At 36.5% G+C, this 18,038-nt stretch overlaps 1 protein-coding gene across 2 annotated transcripts in view; it reads right to left on the bottom strand.

Moving 5' to 3' along the window:
• The window catches only part of LRPPRC (leucine rich pentatricopeptide repeat containing), a 105,061-nt gene that overhangs the window by 53,799 nt on the left and 33,224 nt on the right, over window positions 1–18,038 (bottom strand). The window contains exons 15-22 of one of the 2 annotated variants that reach the window (XM_025868917.2): window positions 7,010–7,037; window positions 5,204–5,261; window positions 4,009–4,115; window positions 3,709–3,786; window positions 3,321–3,365; window positions 2,860–2,973; window positions 1,726–1,856; window positions 901–986 (exon numbers count right to left, since the gene is read on the bottom strand). In XM_025868917.2, coding sequence (XP_025724702.1) covers window positions 901–986; window positions 1,726–1,856; window positions 2,860–2,973; window positions 3,321–3,365; window positions 3,709–3,786; window positions 4,009–4,115; window positions 5,204–5,261; window positions 7,010–7,037 — 647 coding nt within the window. The remainder of the gene's footprint in view (window positions 1–900; window positions 987–1,725; window positions 1,857–2,859; window positions 2,974–3,320; window positions 3,366–3,708; window positions 3,787–4,008; window positions 4,116–5,203; window positions 5,262–7,009; window positions 7,038–18,038) is intronic. The other variant, XM_073897778.1, reaches the window with a different exon arrangement.

Below are 18,038 nucleotides of genomic sequence, written 5' to 3'. Positions count from 1 at the left end.
AGATTCATTAAGCTTCATTAGAAAGGCAGAAACAAACATTTTAGGATATGGAATAAGTGCATTTTTATAATGTTGTTTTTAATTATTGCACAGACAAAATGTTTTGACCGCTTCACAAAAAGTGATTTTAAAAAAGCAGGCTAAACCTTATAAAGAGTTTTCTCTGTTAGAAAGACTTCCTAAAAAAAATCCAGTGTTCAAATCAAGTATTTTCTCCACATATTTTTCACTGTAAAAAAAAAAAAAAAATCTTCTCTAGAAATAAAAGGGAGAGAGGAAGGCGGAAGTTTCAAAATAAAACCCAATGAAAAATGTAAGAAACAAGCAACAGTAAGAACATATTATCAAGTGTAAATAATTAGGCTTAGCATTGTCTCAACAATGAGAAAATCAGCAAATGCGTATCAGCTATATAATCAGTGAGGTTTTCTCTGCAAACTTCTAAATAAAAACTTACTAAAGTATATATTTTTGGTAATATCAGAAGTTAAGACAAAGACTACAGTAAAATTCATATTCTTAAATAAAGGTTATGTTTATAGGTTTTATGTTCAGCCTTCAGACATTCTTAAGCAAAAACAAAGCCATTAGTGCAGGCACATCAGCAAATTGTGCCATAAGTCATGATCTTCAAACTCAATCCAAACAGCAATGCTAATAAAAACTAGCTGTAGAAATGCAAAAAGCACTGAGCTGTGCAAATGTAAATGACAAGCTTGCCAATCCATTAAAACTAATGGCCTACACTGTCCATGCAGCTCTGGATGGATTCACATGCAAATTTGTATGCAAAGTGTTCAAGCACTTTGCAGGACATGATATACCATTAATATCAATTCACATGTTATTCCAGTGGCAAGATACTTGCATCACATATTTCCTTTATGTGCCGAGGCTTACCTTGGAGCTTGCCATGTTTTCCCAATACTTTTACAAGGCCTACATACTTGCCAGTGTCAAGGACAGCAGATGAATTTAATCGGTCACTAAAAATTAAAAAAATTTAACATAATATAAAATTTAACATAATATAAAAAAAATTATATTATGTTACAAGGTGACTGTAAAAAGAACTGCAAGAGCCATTTTATCCTTTTCAAAAACACGTCAGTTGTTCTGAATTGTTATTTAGGCCTCTACATTTCAGTGAAGGTTTATTTTTGAAGCCATTCTCAAATTCACAATTATATTCAAAGTGACAAAAGACGTAAAAATCTACCACTACACATATATTGCATCACCTCATCTGCAAATGATACAAATGAAGGAACTCTTTTGCTTCACAGTACTTTAGGTGATTCTAACTTTGTCATAAACATTGAAACACTCAAAAAGACTTATTTTTTAATTAATAACTCTATCAGGATGGGAAACTAAAGATACCTGAGAAATGGACAGAATGTTGTTCACACTACGGTAGAGAAAGGGAAATGTTAAGCCTTATAAAATAGTTACCACCACCCTTTTTATGATATGCAGTTATACAGTCAGTGGGGAAAAAACCTTGGCTTTAAGGATGTCTTATCATACTTAAACAAAGACTCCCTGCTGAAAACAAGCCATAATTAATCAAAGGGAGGCATTTTATGAAATTTTAAAAACACTGACAAAAAAAGAATTTTTAAAAATGACATTCTGTAAGAGTAATATTCAATTTACATGATCCATCAAGGACTGTCTATCAGCATAAATGCTGATGATTTGCTTCAGTGCCAGGGTACTCACAATTCTTGTTTCAGGTTCAATGCATCTTCTGCATTATCATGTCGACAGCACAAATTTATTAAAGCAGCATAGCCACCAACAACCATGTCTGATTCATATTTTGCTTTCAACTCAAGAGCTTTTTGCATGTTCTAAGATAACGGAGTAAAAAAGAAGTAAGAAATGATACAGAAGTAAAAATGTCCAATCTCTAGGTATAGCATTCAGAGTGTAGAAAAAGTTAATAGCACTTTAAAAACAAATGGATCCATGTTATTAACTTCACCTTCCTCCTTTGTGTTTTTATTCACCTTTCAGAAAGCAGGCAAGATACACATGTAGGGTTTAAAAGATTTGTTACATGTAACGCCAAACAAGTTGCTGTGCCAAATTTGATGTTTTAGCTTTGTAGGTACTACAAAAAAGATGTCCAAATTAAATATGTACCAAGCCAGCCCCTACTCACAGTCCAATTTCCATACACAGAAATATCTATCATGGCAAAGTTCCTCAGAGTCTAGTTTAATATCCAAGCAAAGTGAAAAAATATTTTAGAATTCAATAGTACTATGTTATAATCTTAAAGTCAGTTATGTTTCTTTCCCCTAAAAACAGGCATGTGACTAAATCATATTGAACTAGAAACTGAAAAAGTCTAGTGAAATACCACAAATTGCAGACACACACTAAAATGAACACAAAGTACAGCTGGACGCCTGCTGAAAAAAAGCAAGAGACCCTTTATCTCGGAAAGAGCTTTTTTCCAGCAGGAAAATGGAATTTCAATCTCTGCATTAACAATCCAGTAATATTTGACTTGCAAATGACTACTGCATGTATCAGTTGCTTGACAATCTAGATATAAGAGACCGGAGCCATGGCTTGAAAGGACATTTGGCATGTATGATAAACCTATCACGGCTGTTACTATCATTCACTTCACAGATTATCGTAAACAAACTACAGCAACCTGAAAACATGCCATTCAAGGTGTAGCTGGAATTAGTTAACCTTTCATTTAATTGCATTCGTCACACACATGACGTATAATAATCAATTGTGAAAATCATAAATATTATTTTTGGCTTTGCTTACTTTTATCTCTAAAGAATTTTTTTACCTTAATAGCGTATTTGAAATATTTAAACACGTTACCTCTTCTGAACAAAGCGCTAGTATGAGTTGCTTTAGGACATCTCCTATAGGTTGATTTTCAGCTTGTAGTTTTTCAAGTGTAGACTCCAAAAGAGATGACGGCAGCTGTGTAGTCTACAGGAACAGAAAGAAAAGGAAAGAAATTTACTACAAAAAGAAAATGCACCCCTTGTCACTCTTCCCTTTAAGCCGACCTTTCCTCGATGTCATAAATGCTATCAAGGACATTAATCTGGGGATCCGTGGATGAACTCCAGGGATTTTTGATGCTCCTGGGATACATACGCAAATGTCTTAGATACAGTGATTTGTCTGAGATGGGGAATAGCTGTTACCAACTTCTTAGATGTATACTGATGACAAAAATGTTAGGAACCACTGGTTTTATAAGGACACAATCTAGAATTCTCTTTAAATGTGGTGGTTATAGCATGTAGAATCTACTCAAAAAACCTACTTACTTTTCTAGAGTCTATCTTCTCTCTTTCAACCAATGTATTAACATCCTAAAATTGAGATTTAAATTAGAATTAGAAAATACATGGAAAAATATATTAGCAAATGTCAAAAGCGAATTTCAAAAGTTTCAGCTTATGTTACTATTTTTCCATCTTTTCAAAATCTTCCAGAAATTCTATTCATACTTCAGTAACCATTGTAATAAATATTTTAAACACATCCTTCAATATATAAACAGTATTTACCAACCATCAATGAGAAGCTTTCTTTTAATGGTTGCCATTTAAGTGAACCGTTTTTGGCCAAAAGCATCATAGTTAAATACAATTTTAACATGCTTTTATATATAAATTAAGCATTTTAAAAAATTGATTACTATTTTACACACACCTTAATCAATTCAGGAACATGGTAGCTATCCAGTAGATTACGAATGCCTCTGTAGATATTTTCAGGAATTTTTATATTCTGTGCAAAGGGAAAGGAGGAAAGAAAAAAACAAATACAGGTTGAGTTTTAGACAACCAAACTGAAATTTGTCTAACAGAAATTATCTCAGACATAATTTAAGTCTCCAACTCGTGTATGTCATTGAGAAGTGGTCTGGTTGTACTTAAAAGCAGCAATTTCAAATCTAATAGATACATGTCAGACAGGACAGGCATTATATAGCAAAAAATGAAATGGTACCATCTCCTTCAGCTGATGGAAGTATTGTCTCAAACGCTCCTCCTTGGCCTGTACCTCTGAGTCACTCATGCTGTCAATCAAGTTATAAAGAAAATAGCCAACAGCTTCTGTGGAAAAAAACAAGAGAAAGCATTCCACTAAAATTACTGAGACTGTCATGTTATCAAGATTAATTTATAAGAAATCATTTTGGTGTGAGATGTCACCCTGATGAGAGGCTCTGAAATGGCAACACTGATCACTGAGGCATAGAGATTATGTGGTTTGGGAGCACATATCTAACTGGTGAGTGAAAGGAATATTAATTATTTTCAGACCGAGTGACAGCTTTTCAGTACTGAATCTTACTTCAATCTCTTTTTTTCCACCACTCTGTGACAGAAGTGGTCCTGCCCAAGGCCTGACCCCTTTCCTGTCCAAATCACAAGTAGGAAGCATAAATAAATGCCTTGTACACATTTCTGCACTAATTTTTTTGTGGGCAATATTTAGGGAACACATAAAATTAGAAATGACTGTCAAATGTTGAGTATAGAAAGTTAAATAATTTTAATAAGCAGATACAGTAATCCTGTGGAGAGCTGCCTATTAGCCAATGAAAAACCAAGATTAACAAAGATGTTTTGTAACAACAGTAATTTTCTTATGCGTTCAAGCATAAAATGTATAGGGCCATGTGTTAATACCTAGGATAGAAAATGTGAACTTTCAAGAAGGGTGCCTTCTTAAAGAAAACCATATATTCTAGGCTTCATTATATGGAAAACAAAAATCATTAAATGTCAAAATAATGTATTTTGGATAATAAATTATATTTAAGTAGGAAAAAAACCTAAAGCTCTCCTTCACTGTTTTACACACTTAAAATTAACTATACCTCCAAAACATTAAAATAACAAACATTAAGAATGACTGGTCGTTAAGCCTATTTTCACAGGTGCTGTAAGAAGCATTTTCCTCAGTGTCTAAACAGGAAAAAGCCTCCAACCCTGCCTTTCCCAAAACAATTATGATGATAAAACCAAACACCCCAGAGATCTCAAAATGTTGTGGTTATCAATATAAAGATTTAAAACCAAATGTTTTCAAATTTCACTTTTAAAAAGAAAATGTTTACTGCTGTGACCCTTCCAGCCCATCATTACAGAAGAATGGATTGGTGGGTAAGTTACAATCATCGAAATTGAAACGCTACCCGTTGGTCCTAGAGGCTCTTGGCAATAACGTCCATCCTTATACAACAGTTCTGTTATCTGGTAAGACAGAAAATGCACACATTGCAGCAAGAGAAGCAAACAAGAACAAATACAATCTAAAACTGAATTCTTGAAATAAGAAAGCCTCTCCCCAGTAAGGTATTATTCTATAGCACAGTAATTCAATACTACCCCCACCTGCCAAGGAAATTGTTTTGTTTTTAAATAATAGGTTTGTCTTTAAAAGCAAAAACAAAACAAACCCATGTCAAAGGAAAACTACAATGTTTCATGAAATGTCACTAAGAAACCCTCTAAATGGATTTGTTTATGTATTGTTTTAAATCAACTGTTATAAACAGGAAATAGCTTTTAGGAATTATCAACCAGTATTATTTCTCATCATGTTGTTTTAGGTCTTGTTGAAATTGGACCAGTTTCCTCCTTTTAAATGAAGTATTACAGAAAATAATGTAAAACATGCTGGATCACTAAATAGCTTAATTTTTCTTAGTTTTTTTCCAATGACATTTTCCCAGTTATTTTAATGGCATTAAAAACCAAAGGGGTCAAAAGCTCTCTTGGGCTTGTCCTCACAGATCCCTAGCAGTTGAATGCACAAATACTAAGAGACACACACAACACGTATTCTTCCACATTAATTCTGCTGGCAAAATTTTTAACTAAAGAAATCCAAATATGTATTTTGTGATGAAAATGATTACAAAACCTACAGTACTGGCCTGTAACTTTTGAACACAGTATCTGACTATCCATCCTTGGGTCTGAAGACAGTAAGAACGGAAACATATGGCTCTTTTCCAAAGTGACATGAGTTAGGAATTCTGAACTACTTTATGTGTATTCTACGAATGAACTTATTTGCTCTTAAAATAGTGCCTGGCACATATTACAAGTGTTAGCAACTCAAAATGCAATTACTTCTACTACTATTAATTTGCTAATATAGAAAATTAGGCAAAATTAACCATATCCCACTTCACTCCACCAGGAAAATCATGCTGCAGTTAATGGCAATTCAGAGGACAGTTAAGGTAGAAAGTCCTCAAAGCAAAAAAACAATTCTCATCTGCAAACTGTTTTTTAAACTGTATAGAAGGAAGACAATACATTCTACCAGAAGTTACAACCATACAGTAGATCTAAGATAGCTACATTTAATACCAAATTTTGAACAAAAATACATTTCATGAATAAACTGACAAAAAATCTTTCTAGTCAAAAAAAAAAAATCACTTCTAAATACAGATTTCCCAATCATAAATTATAATTGACTATAGGGTTTGGCAGTATAATACTTAAAACAGAATTCAGTCAAATTTAGATCTTAAAAAATATTTAAATTGGGAATTCCAGTTAATAATGTACATTCTGATTTTACTTCACTACAACTATTTCTTGCAATTCAGCATAAGGATAATTGTACTTCCTGCATAAAAGCAGTTAACTTCTTAAAAAAAGAGCAATTTAAAATTATCTATGTATCATTCATATATAAATATGTATATGTATATACATTTTAAATTAGTTATTAGATCTGTAAATCAAATGTCACTGCAATAATGTTAACAGCTGTCCTCCGAAAAAGTCGAAGACCTTATGAAGAATTTAGGACTAAGGATCGCTTCATGCTCTAGGAAGACATTTTAAAAAACTACCAATTTCAAGATTCTAAAGTCATTTATTTATAATAGCACATCATAAATGTATGAAGCTGTTACAACTTTGGCTCTCAATAGCTTTTTATATATCACCTTAGGAATTGCAGTACTAGCAATACTTACCTTGCTCCAAAGATTTATATCCATAGACCTGCAGAGGGCAGCAAAGGATTAAAAATAAATACAGAGGTTTAAAAAACATTTTAAGTTAAAACATACTAGCAATGATTATATGCAATGCATACAGATCAAAGTCATAAAATAAGTAAGTAAATAAATATTTCCAAAGTTAAGCTGAATTTTCAGGACAAGATAATTTAGAAAGACTGATTCTTACTTTGAACCATCAAAATAAAGATCAGTTTGGACAAGAATCAGTAAGAACCACCCCTAAATCTTTGGGTCCAAGTCTGATAGAGCACGATATTTGCATACTCTCAAAGCATCTGCCCACAGACTGCTTATTACTTGTAATGGTAAAGACAGAACCCATATAATGGAGAAACTGAACATCTTCATTAGGTGATCAAAATTAACATCACCAATGAGACACTGATGGACACTGTATGTTTTTTAGATTTAATTCCCTGAGGACAGAGTATCTATCACTCCAATGGTGTCCCAGGCAGTAATGGACTTAATCAAGGGAACCATCGTAAGGAACGTTCTATAAATTAACTGGCCTGTATTCCCCCAAAATGGTAATGTCATAAAAGACAAAAGCTGAAAAAGTGTTCCATACTAGATAGAGAAAATTAAAGATAAAAGACAACTAACATCCATCCCTAAAGTAGATTCTAGAAAGGAGGGGGAGAAATACAAAAAAAGAAAAAAAAATTGGTAACATTAGAACAAAAAGAGCTATCGTAGACAAAAATAGTCCATCGATGCTAAGTTTCCTGAATTTGTTACCTGTGCGGTGGTTATGTAAGAATACCCTTGTTCTGTAGCGGGGCCCCTGGTTGGCTCAGTCAGTAGAGCATGCAACTGTTCTAAGTTCAAGCCCCAGGTTTGGAGTACAGATTACTTAAAAATAAAATCTTAGAAAGAAAAAAAAAAAAACGGGGTGTCTTTGTTCTGTAGAATTACATACTGATAGATTTAAGCCCAATGTGTTAAAAAAAAAATTATCTGTATGTGTGTATGTATATACGGATTGATAGATGGACAGAGTGATAGATTCATTCACCAGTGAAGAGTGATATGCCAAAATGCTTAAAGTTAGTAAATGGGGTATACAAGAGTTCTCTGTGCCATTCTTGTAATTTTCTGTAAATCTCAAAATTATTTCAAAGAAAGAAAGAACGGCTGATCCAAATTGTTCCTATTTAAATGAAAAGCCATTTATAAAACAGGATAACCAGTGAACGCTGGTCTTATACTATTTCTAAGCTTTGTAAACTTAATATAAGTTCTGTATATTTATTTATTTAAGATTTATTTTGATTTGAGAGAAGAGAGAGAGCTTGTGTGCACAGGGGGCGGGGGCAGAAGGAGATGGAGAGAGAAACTAGAGCAGACTCCACACAGAGCATGGAGCCCGGCGAAGGGCTCGATCTCAGGACTCGAGATCACGACCTAAGCCGAAACCAAGAGTTGGACGTTTAACCAACTGTGCCATTCAGGCGCCCCCATATAAGCTCTTTATATTTAATTTAAATATGTCATCTACTTTAAAAAGACTAATTTGTGTTTTAATGGTAATTTTATAATGTAAATGTAATATAATTTATTAAAACTTATAGAATATATTATAAATATTTACATTATAAAATGCCCACAAAATCTATAAGCCTTTATAAACCTATACCCTTATAGGCCTTTTTAGGCCTTATTGGCCTTTTTAAACTTGAGGTTAGGCAGCTTTGAGTGGACTGAATTTTGGAATAGTGAGTTAACAAGGCATTTATTTTTATTTTATTTTTTTTAAAGATTTTATTTATTTATTTGACAGAGAGAGTCACAGCGAGAGAGGGAACACAAGCGGGGGGAGTGGAAGGGGGGAAGCAGGCCTCCCACGGAGCAGGGAGCCCGATGTGGGACTCAATCCCAGGACCCCGGGATCATGACCTGAGCCGAAGGCAGACGCTTAACGACTGAGGCACCCAGGTGCCCCCATTTATATTTTAAATGGGGGTGCTTGGCTGGGTGAGTCGGCAGAACACACAGCTCTTAATCTCGGTGTTGTAAATCTGAGCCCCATATTGGATGTAGAGATTACTTGAAAAAAAATTTTTTTTCACAATGAACTGCTAACACATGCAACAACTTGGATGGGTTTCAGGGGCATTATGCTGAATAAAAAAAGGCCAGTCTCAAAACAGGACATACTTTATGAGTCCATTTATATTATCTTTGCAAAATAACAAAATCACATAAATGGAAAACAAATGAGTGATTGCCAGAGGTTAGGGATGGGGTGGAGGAAGTGGTAGGACTACAGGGGGTGGTGGTGGGGGCAGGTACGTGTAGTGATAGAGTAATTCTTTATCCTCACTGAGGTGATACCAGAAAGCTACACATGTAATAAACATCAGAACTACACACACACACACACAGTACCAATGTAAAATTCCTGGTTTTGATAATGTACTATAGTTATGTAATATGTAACCATTGGGCGAAAATAGGACACAGAGGGCCTACATGCTCTCCACCCATCTTTGCAACTCTCTGTGATTCTATAATTATTTCAAAATAAAATACAAACATGTTCCATGCCCCTCTGGAATCCTCTTCCTTATGATGAAATCATCCCTCCCACTGATGCACATTAAGAAAAAGTTTTGAAAAAGATGGATTCTTATCTGTAGGTGGGGAAAAATGTTTACGAAGCCCTATGTTTAGTATCGTGTTTATTTTGATTTGGGAAAAAATTTTTGAGAAATCAGTTAACAGAAGAAATGATAAACGGACCTACGAAGCATAGCTCAGGGCTGTGGCAGAAAACAATCTCTCAGCTCTTACAAGTTTTCATCTCACCCGTCTACTGATTACAGAGCAGCTTCCTCTGACTACTTGACATTTCCATATATAAAAAAATAAAAGGAAAAAAAGACTTTTTTTTAATTTTGTGAAATAATAAGTGAAAAAGTGAGAACTCAAGATGTGAGCATAAAAAGCTGTGTAGTGAACAGGAAGACAAAATAAAAGTCTATATTGATAAAAAATAAGGCATCTTTTTTGATCAGGCTAGGAACACCTTTATTAATTCCAAGGAATCTTAATCTACAGGTGCCTACCACATCTAAGGAATCGGGGAGGAAGGGGAGGAGGAGGGAAATCAGAGTTTGCAAGCAAGAGGACAATGCCCAAAAGTTCATAATATTAAGTGGCAAGACTTAACAGTGGTTAACTTTTTGGTATCATGAACCCCTTTGGGAAGCTGATGTATCCCCCTTATCAATTACTGTTAATTTTGTCAGATGTGATAATATTACAGTGGTTATACTGCTGTATTTAAAATAAGTTCTAGGGTGTCTGGGTGGCTCAGTTGGTTAAGCAACTGCCTTCGGCTCAGGTCATGATCCTGGAGTCCCGGGATCGAGTCCCGCATCGGGCTCCCTGCTCGGCGGGGAGTCTGCTTCTCCCTCTGACCCTCTTCCCCACTCATGTTCATTCTCTCTCGTGCGCAAATAAATAAATAAAATCTTTTAAATAAATAAATAAATAAATAAAATAAGTTCTAGGGGCACATGGGTGGCTCAGTCGGTTAAGCATCGACTACTGATTTTGGCCCAGGTCATGATCTTAGGGTTGTGAGATGGAGTTACCCATCTGCTTGAGTTTTTCTCTCCCCTTCTCCCTCTGCCCCTCCTCCCCTCTCCCTCTCTAAAAAGAAAAAATAATAATTATAATAAAAAATAAAATAAGGGACGCCTGGGTGGCTCAGTTGGTTAAGTATCCAGTTCTTGGTTTTGGCTCAGGTCATGATCTCCCCCCTGAGCTCAGTGGGGAGTTTCTTGAAGATTCTCTCCTTTGGCCCCTCCCCCAACTTACATGCTCTCTCTCAAATAAATCTTTAAAAAATAATAAAATAAAAAAAAAAGTTCTGAGATGTATTACTAAAGTATTTATAGGGAGAATGACAAGAGATCTGTAATTTAAAAAGTCCATCCAGGGGTAGAAGAAGGGGTTGGGGAGGAAAAAAATGAAACAAGATGGCCAAAATCTTAACTACTGAAGCTGGCTGATGGATACTTTTCCGAGTTCTACTTTTGTGAATGTTTGAAAACTCCTATAGTAAAACACAAACACATACCATCTCTGGCCTAAATGCTGTACCTCTCAACATTAATAAGCTGGGCTTCCTTTTTAAGAAAAGCTACTTAATCATCTTTCATCAAACAACTTAAAAAATAAAAAATACTGGGGCAACTGGGTGGCTCAGTCGTTAAGCGTCTGCCTTTGGCTCAGGTCATGATCCCAGCTTTTGTAAAGAACAGTCAACACTTCCTCACTGCATGTTCACTCCTTAATCCAATGCAATCTAACTTCTGGCCCTAAACCTCCACTGAAAGTACTCTTGTTAAAATTACCACTAATCTCAACTCAGAATTCAACTAACACTTTTTGGTTCCCTTTGACTAAGTTTTGAGATTTGTGTTGTTGATCATTCTCTGCCAATCTCCCACTGATGCTACTCAAACCCTATCAGACATTCTCCTTCCCCATCTGCTCCTTAAGCAATCCTCTGTTCTAAGTTCCAAGTGCCTTATATTCTTTTTTTTTTTAAGATTTTATTTATTTGACAGAGAGAGAGAGCACAAGCAGGGGGAGTGGCAGGCAGAGGGAGAGAGAAGCAGGCTCCCCAAGGAGCAGGCCGTCCGATGTGGGGCTCCATCCCAGGACCGTAGGATCATGATCTGAGCCGAAGGCTGTCACTTAACCAACTGAGCCACCCAGGCGCCCCATATTCTTTTATTTTTAAGACAATCCTGCATGTAGATATTTAAATTCCTTGTTTCACAGAAGAGGAAAAAGACTTAGAAAGGCGCCTGGGTGGCTCAGTTGTTGGGCGTCTGCCTTCGGCTCAGGTCATGATCTCAGGGTCCTGGGATCGAGCCCCTCATTAGGCTCCCTGCTCGGCGGGAAGCCTGCTTCTCCCTCTCCCACTCCCCCTGCTTGTGTTCCCTCTCTCACCATGTCTCTCTCTGTCAAATAAATAAATAAAATCCTAAGAAAAAAAAAAAAAAAGAAAGAAAGGCTAAGTAGGGACTGAGCCTGGCTGGCTCAGTCGGTAGAGCACGTGACTCTTGATCTCAGGGTTGTGAGCTCGAGCCCCATGATGAGCATAAAGATTACTTAATAAAAACAAATAGGCTAAGTAAAGTATCTTCACCTGAAATCCCACAAGCACCTCAAAAGATCCCATAAACTGATCATCCACCCCTTACCTGCATCCTTTTCTCCCCTCTTTGAATATTTACTATCAGTCTTTTACCTTCATTACCTAAATCTTTCAATGGCTCAAAGCCATGACTCAAAGTCCAAACCTCATGACTTGGAATGAGATCATTCATGAAGGGCCCCAGGCTACCATTTTGGCTTTATTTCTTGCCACTACTTCATAGTTTCTTGGGCTATCATCACATCAATCTACCTTCAGGTCCCCGGATGCACTGTTCTGTTAGCCTCAAAATTGGCCTTTGCCTAGAATGCCCTTCCTTCACCTTGGACAAATTCTTACTCATCCTTTGATAATCAGCTCAGCGCCTTCTCTTCACATCCTGCCCTGACCCATCCCTCCCTTAACCTTGGCAGAGGAGATAGTACCTTCTTCCACACGTGCATAAATATCAAGACCCCTTTGCAGTTACTTTCTTACTTTCTGGTCTCCAACTATGAACAACTTGGCGACAAGAAGCTTCCCATTCATCCTTGATTCCCCTATTATTTTGTGGTCCCAGTTCTCAGCACACACAAATAAGAGTTAATGTTTCTGAGCACTCAAATTGTACTTCCTTAAGTACTTTCCCTCCTCCTATAAAAATGTCATGAGTAAGCCTCACTGGCTGATTGAAAAGAGGACTGTGCCATCTGGCATTTAACTTGGTGAATTCAATAGGGCTAGTATCAGAAATCTGATTTGGGTTTTTTTCCAACATAGGAAAAGCAGTACCACTTCAAAGGCATAAAGTCCCACTTGCCAGGTTCAGACTATTGCCATCAGGTCAGAGAATCCCTCCGTCAATCCCAGGACTCTTCAGTGACAAAAAAGACTTAAATGTTTGCATGTCAATTCTGAAGCATTTACCTTTTTTATATGTTATATTCCCAGTCAAGTTCTGACCTAGTTTCAGTGACATTTTGTCTCTCAGAAGTGACTCAGTATTTCTGGTGGTGTTTTCAATGATATATAATATGTATACTGCCCTCTTTCTTACTTAACTTTGTTCAGCTAGCACTATTGTTGGAAAGTCTTATTCATACTTAATATCATCCTACTTTGGATCTGACATAAGAATTTATGAACTTTATCAGTCATATCTAAAATGCCCTTTTAAAATGTTCTTAAAAATAGCCTTATTTTTTAAAAAAGTTTAGTAGAAGCGGGGTGCCTGAGTGGCTCAGTCATTAGGTGCCTGCCTTTGGCCCAGGTCACGATCCCAGGGTCCTGGGATTGAGTCCTGCGTTGGGCTCCCTGCTCAGTGGAGAGCCGCCTTCTCCCTCTCCCTCTGTTACTCCCCCTGCTTGTACTCTCTCTCTGTCAAATAATAAAAACCTTTTATAAATAAATAAATAAATAGAGTTTAGAAGCAAAAATTCCCTAATAATCTTAAACAATCTCACCCTAACTAAGCAGTATTGAATTTGAATAGTATTCTACAGATGACTTTGCTACATACGTTAACAATTTATAAATTGGAAAGCTTTAGGAAGGCATATACTTAATTGGTAATTAATGACCATGTCTTGAGTTTATCAACTTACAGAAATACTAGCTCACCACTCAAACACTACTCTCTAAAGACATGACGAAAAATAGTATTAATATTTCAAAAATATTGTGGGAGAGCATAAAAAATTAATCTGGGCCAACAGGTTCCAGAACACATGCTGGGAACTACCGCCTCATGGGCCCCGGACCTACCACTTAGGAGGCAGTTTATATTGAGAGTAGAAAACTATGCCAATACTGAAATATCCAAGTTTCCCTTAGGATTAGCTAAGGTGACTATGATACCTCATTCAATGCTCGATCACTTCTTACATTATGGATGATTCCGAATAATTACTTTAGGTAAGGAGTAACTAAGTGAATCTCTTATGTGTTAATCCTTACAGGACTTGCAGACAGTTAATTTGGACTCTACTGGGAATGCCAATTAGTGCTCAGTTTTCTTGTACTCATTCAGCCAATTCTAAAGTTGCTAGAGTACAACGGGACTCTGGAAAACCACACAACAGGTGACTGAGTAGTTGTATTAAATGTCCTGCAAAGGCATTTTTTAAAAAGATTTATTTGATAGAGAGAATGGGAGTGCAGAGGAGAGAGAGAAACTCAAGCAGACTACACTGTGCGCAGAGCCCAACACGGGGCTTGTTCTCACGACCCTAAGATCCCAACCCGAGCTGAAACCAAAAGTTGGACTATTAACTGATTGTGCCACCCAGGTGCCCCCTTGCAAAAGGATTTTATTTTATTTTTTTAAGATTTTATTTCTTTATCTGAGAGAGAGAATGAGAGAGAGATAGAGAGAGCATGAGAGGGGAAGAGGGTCAGAGGGAGAAGCAGACTCCCCGCTGAGCAGGGAGCCCGATGTGGGACTCGATCCTGGGACTCCAGGATCATGACCTGAGCCAAAGGCAGTCACTTAATGACTGAGCCACCCAGGCGCCCTAGGATTTTAAAATATACATACTATTTGATTCGGCATCAAATAAAAGAACAGAAGGCTACGTTATAGTGCTAAGATACTGGCTTGCAACAACACTGATTATGTCCTGAGTTTTTAATAGTTTATGGGGTGGGAGAGAAAAAGAAATCACCTCTAGTCACAAATGCTTCAAAATATGCACATATTCTTATGAATAACATCAAATTACCACAGCCTGAAACTTTTCTATATCTATAATAAGAAAAACTCACCAACATAATATAGTTTCAGAACCTACAGATTTAAAATATTTTCACAGAAGGGATTAGTTACAACTTGTCAAAGAGCAGAATACCAGAAAGGAGAGACCCTGACAGAGAGCTCTGGAGACCTACAGCTCAGCCTTCAGCTGAGTACTTACAATCACATGTGAGTGAGGGAAGCCTAGAGAACTACCTTAGACCTTTCCAAAGACTGAAAAAGACAAAACCCACACAGGTATGGGAATAGCTCACATTCCCAATGATCTCAAAAAGATATGGGGTAGGCATGCCTGGCTGGCTCAGTCGGTGAAGCATGTGACTTGATCTCAAGGGTTGTGGGTTCAAGCCCCACCATGGGTGTAGAGATTACTTAAAAATAAAAAAAATATATTAAAAAGGGGGGGAGGGGCTAGCAGGCAAAATACTCAGAAGGATACTGCCTTAATAGTGGGGCTGAATTAATTTAGTGGGAATAATCCTAAACTTAAGGCTGCTCTAATCCTGCCTAATACAGCAAAAAAGCAAGCACTAAGAAAACTGTTCCAAGAAACTTCACTCATGACATCAGAACAAAGCTCAAAAATATTTAAAGGAATAGGGGCGCCTGGGTGGCTCAGTCGTTAAGCGTCTGCCTTTGGCTTGAGTCATGATCCCGGGGTTCTGGGATCTGGCCCCACATCGGGCTCCCTGCTTGGCGGGAAGCCTGCTTCTCCCTCTCCCACTCCCCCTGCTTGCATTCCCCTCTCACTATGCATCTCTCTGTCAAATAAATAAAATCTTTAAAAAAATAAAATATAAAAAAATATTTAAAGGAATAAAAAAATATCCACCTTCAGTAGAATAAATTCCACATCTGGCATCCAATCAGAAATTACCAAGAAGCAAAAATACACGATGTACAATGAGGGAAAAAAATTAACCAACAGACCCAGAAATGACACAAATGACAGAATTAATAGACAAAGACATCAAAACATTTTTCAATAATATCTCATTTAGTCAAGAAGGAAGAAAAAAGCTAAGCATGTTAAGGAGATATTGAAGATATATTTTAAAAAATCCAAACTGAATTTCCAGAAATGAGAAATAGCATATCTGAGATTAAAATACATTCTAAATATACTCCTGCCTCCACCAAGCCTCCACACTGCACAAATTAGTCTACTTTCTTTAAAATAAAGGCCAAGTCCCTTTATGTTGTTTACCATATTTCAGTCTGATCCCAACCAGCATCTCCAAACTCCACAATAAATACTTGCTGAATTAAAGGGAATGCCTAAACACAGAGGCAGAAAATAAGGCCTCTGTAATTAATTCAACAGTAGTACCAATCATGTGCCAGGTATTAATCTAGCACTGAAGATAGTGCAATGAACCAAACAAAGAGAGCTTATGTTCTAATCATCCAAACAGCTGCCACAAAATCTGTTACAAAATAATAACAAAAAGATACACATGCCTTTATTTAAACCATTTATTTTCCCAAATTACCACAACCTAGGTTGCCTAATTTCCTAGCACACAATAAATCAAAAACAGCGAATTATTTAAGTGTGTGTAGGTTACTTACAGCAAATATACTGAAAGTTGTCAAGAGTGAGAGCAAAAATTCTTACAAGCAAAGATGATGACACAAAATTAAAAAGCAGAATCAGACAACGCAGCAAGCGGATGCATTTACTGGAGGGGCAAGCAGCTCTGCATAATTAAGGCACTACAAGCTCAACGACTGATCTAGGTATATATCGGAATGTACAACTTGTTTTTTTCCCATCACACTGAATCAACTTTATAGTCTAAGTACCTTGTTTAAGAAGTCTAGGAGACAAACCATAAGACTCTTAATCATAGGAAACAAACTGAGGGTTGCTGGAGGGCGGGTGGAGGGATGGGTAACTGGGTGACGGACACTGGGGAGGGTATGTGTTGTAATGAGCATTGGGTATTATAGAAGACTGATGAATCACAAACCTCTACCCCTGAAACAAATAATACATTATATATTAATTTAAAAAAAGTCTAGGACATCTGAAATATGACAACTGGCATTCAAATGAACTAAAAAAGTATAACATAAGGTTAGTCAAGTTAAAGAAGGAAATACACATGACCTGGAAGGTTATACGAAAAACCTTTCTAAGACATTTTTCAAGGACAATCAAATGACAATGTTACTATGCTTCACTTCATAATATATTATAGATTCTTAATTATTTTTATGGGTTCTTTCTTAAAAATCTGGCTCTACTAGCATTTTTATCCACCTGATTATGTATTCTGTGTTTTCAAACTTTCTTTTTAAAGGCACAGTCCTTGGTCTGTTTGTTTTTTAACCTAACCAAAACTATCTCTGAAAAGAGTGGAACTGAACTGGCTAAAGAAAGGGCAGTAACACAGAATCCCGCCGACCTATTCTACCCCTCCTTGCCTGCCATGGAGGTTCTGGAGATGTCTACAGAAGACCCTAGTGCTCCCACCAATGAACAGGCTAAAAACTACTGAGATTTTTAGTATCAGAAGTCATTAACATTATTACAAAAAGAATGATAAAAGTAGAAACGTCTTTTTGTAGCTACCACTGTAAACACCCAATTCAACAAGATTACCAATGGCTGCTAAAACCACTGAACAGGACAGACCCACTGTTGCAAAGTATCATCCCACAGACTTTTTACTAATCCCAAAGGGAAATCTCTTTCTAAGAGACATGTTGGCCACCAGCATAACCAAATGATCAAATTTTGCTGATGGTACCACCATTATATCTCTTGCTGCAGTAGGAAATGCCATCACCTATCAAGTATTCTTGCTAAAAATATTCAACCTGAATCTGTTATGAGAAAAAAAAATAGATGAATACAAATCTACAGAGAAAGCAGCCTGGACTCTTCAAACAACTTCATGTCATAAAGATAAAAAAAAGGTAGGGGAATGGTTCTGGATTAATAAAGAGACAGCAATCACATGCAACATGAGTACTTATTGAATCCTCAATCAAAAGGTAAAACAGCTATAAAAGAGATTTTTAGAAGACAATCTAAACATTATGTATATTAGGTGATACTACAA

This window comes from Callorhinus ursinus, unplaced genomic scaffold, assembly GCF_003265705.2.
Source record: "Callorhinus ursinus isolate GAN/ISIS: 27379988/994484 unplaced genomic scaffold, GSC_fseal_2.0 scaffold10, whole genome shotgun sequence".
Taxonomy (NCBI): domain Eukaryota; kingdom Metazoa; phylum Chordata; class Mammalia; order Carnivora; family Otariidae; genus Callorhinus; species Callorhinus ursinus.
The sequence above is the reverse complement of the archived record's forward strand: the minus strand, read 5'-3'. Positions and strand labels throughout refer to the sequence as shown.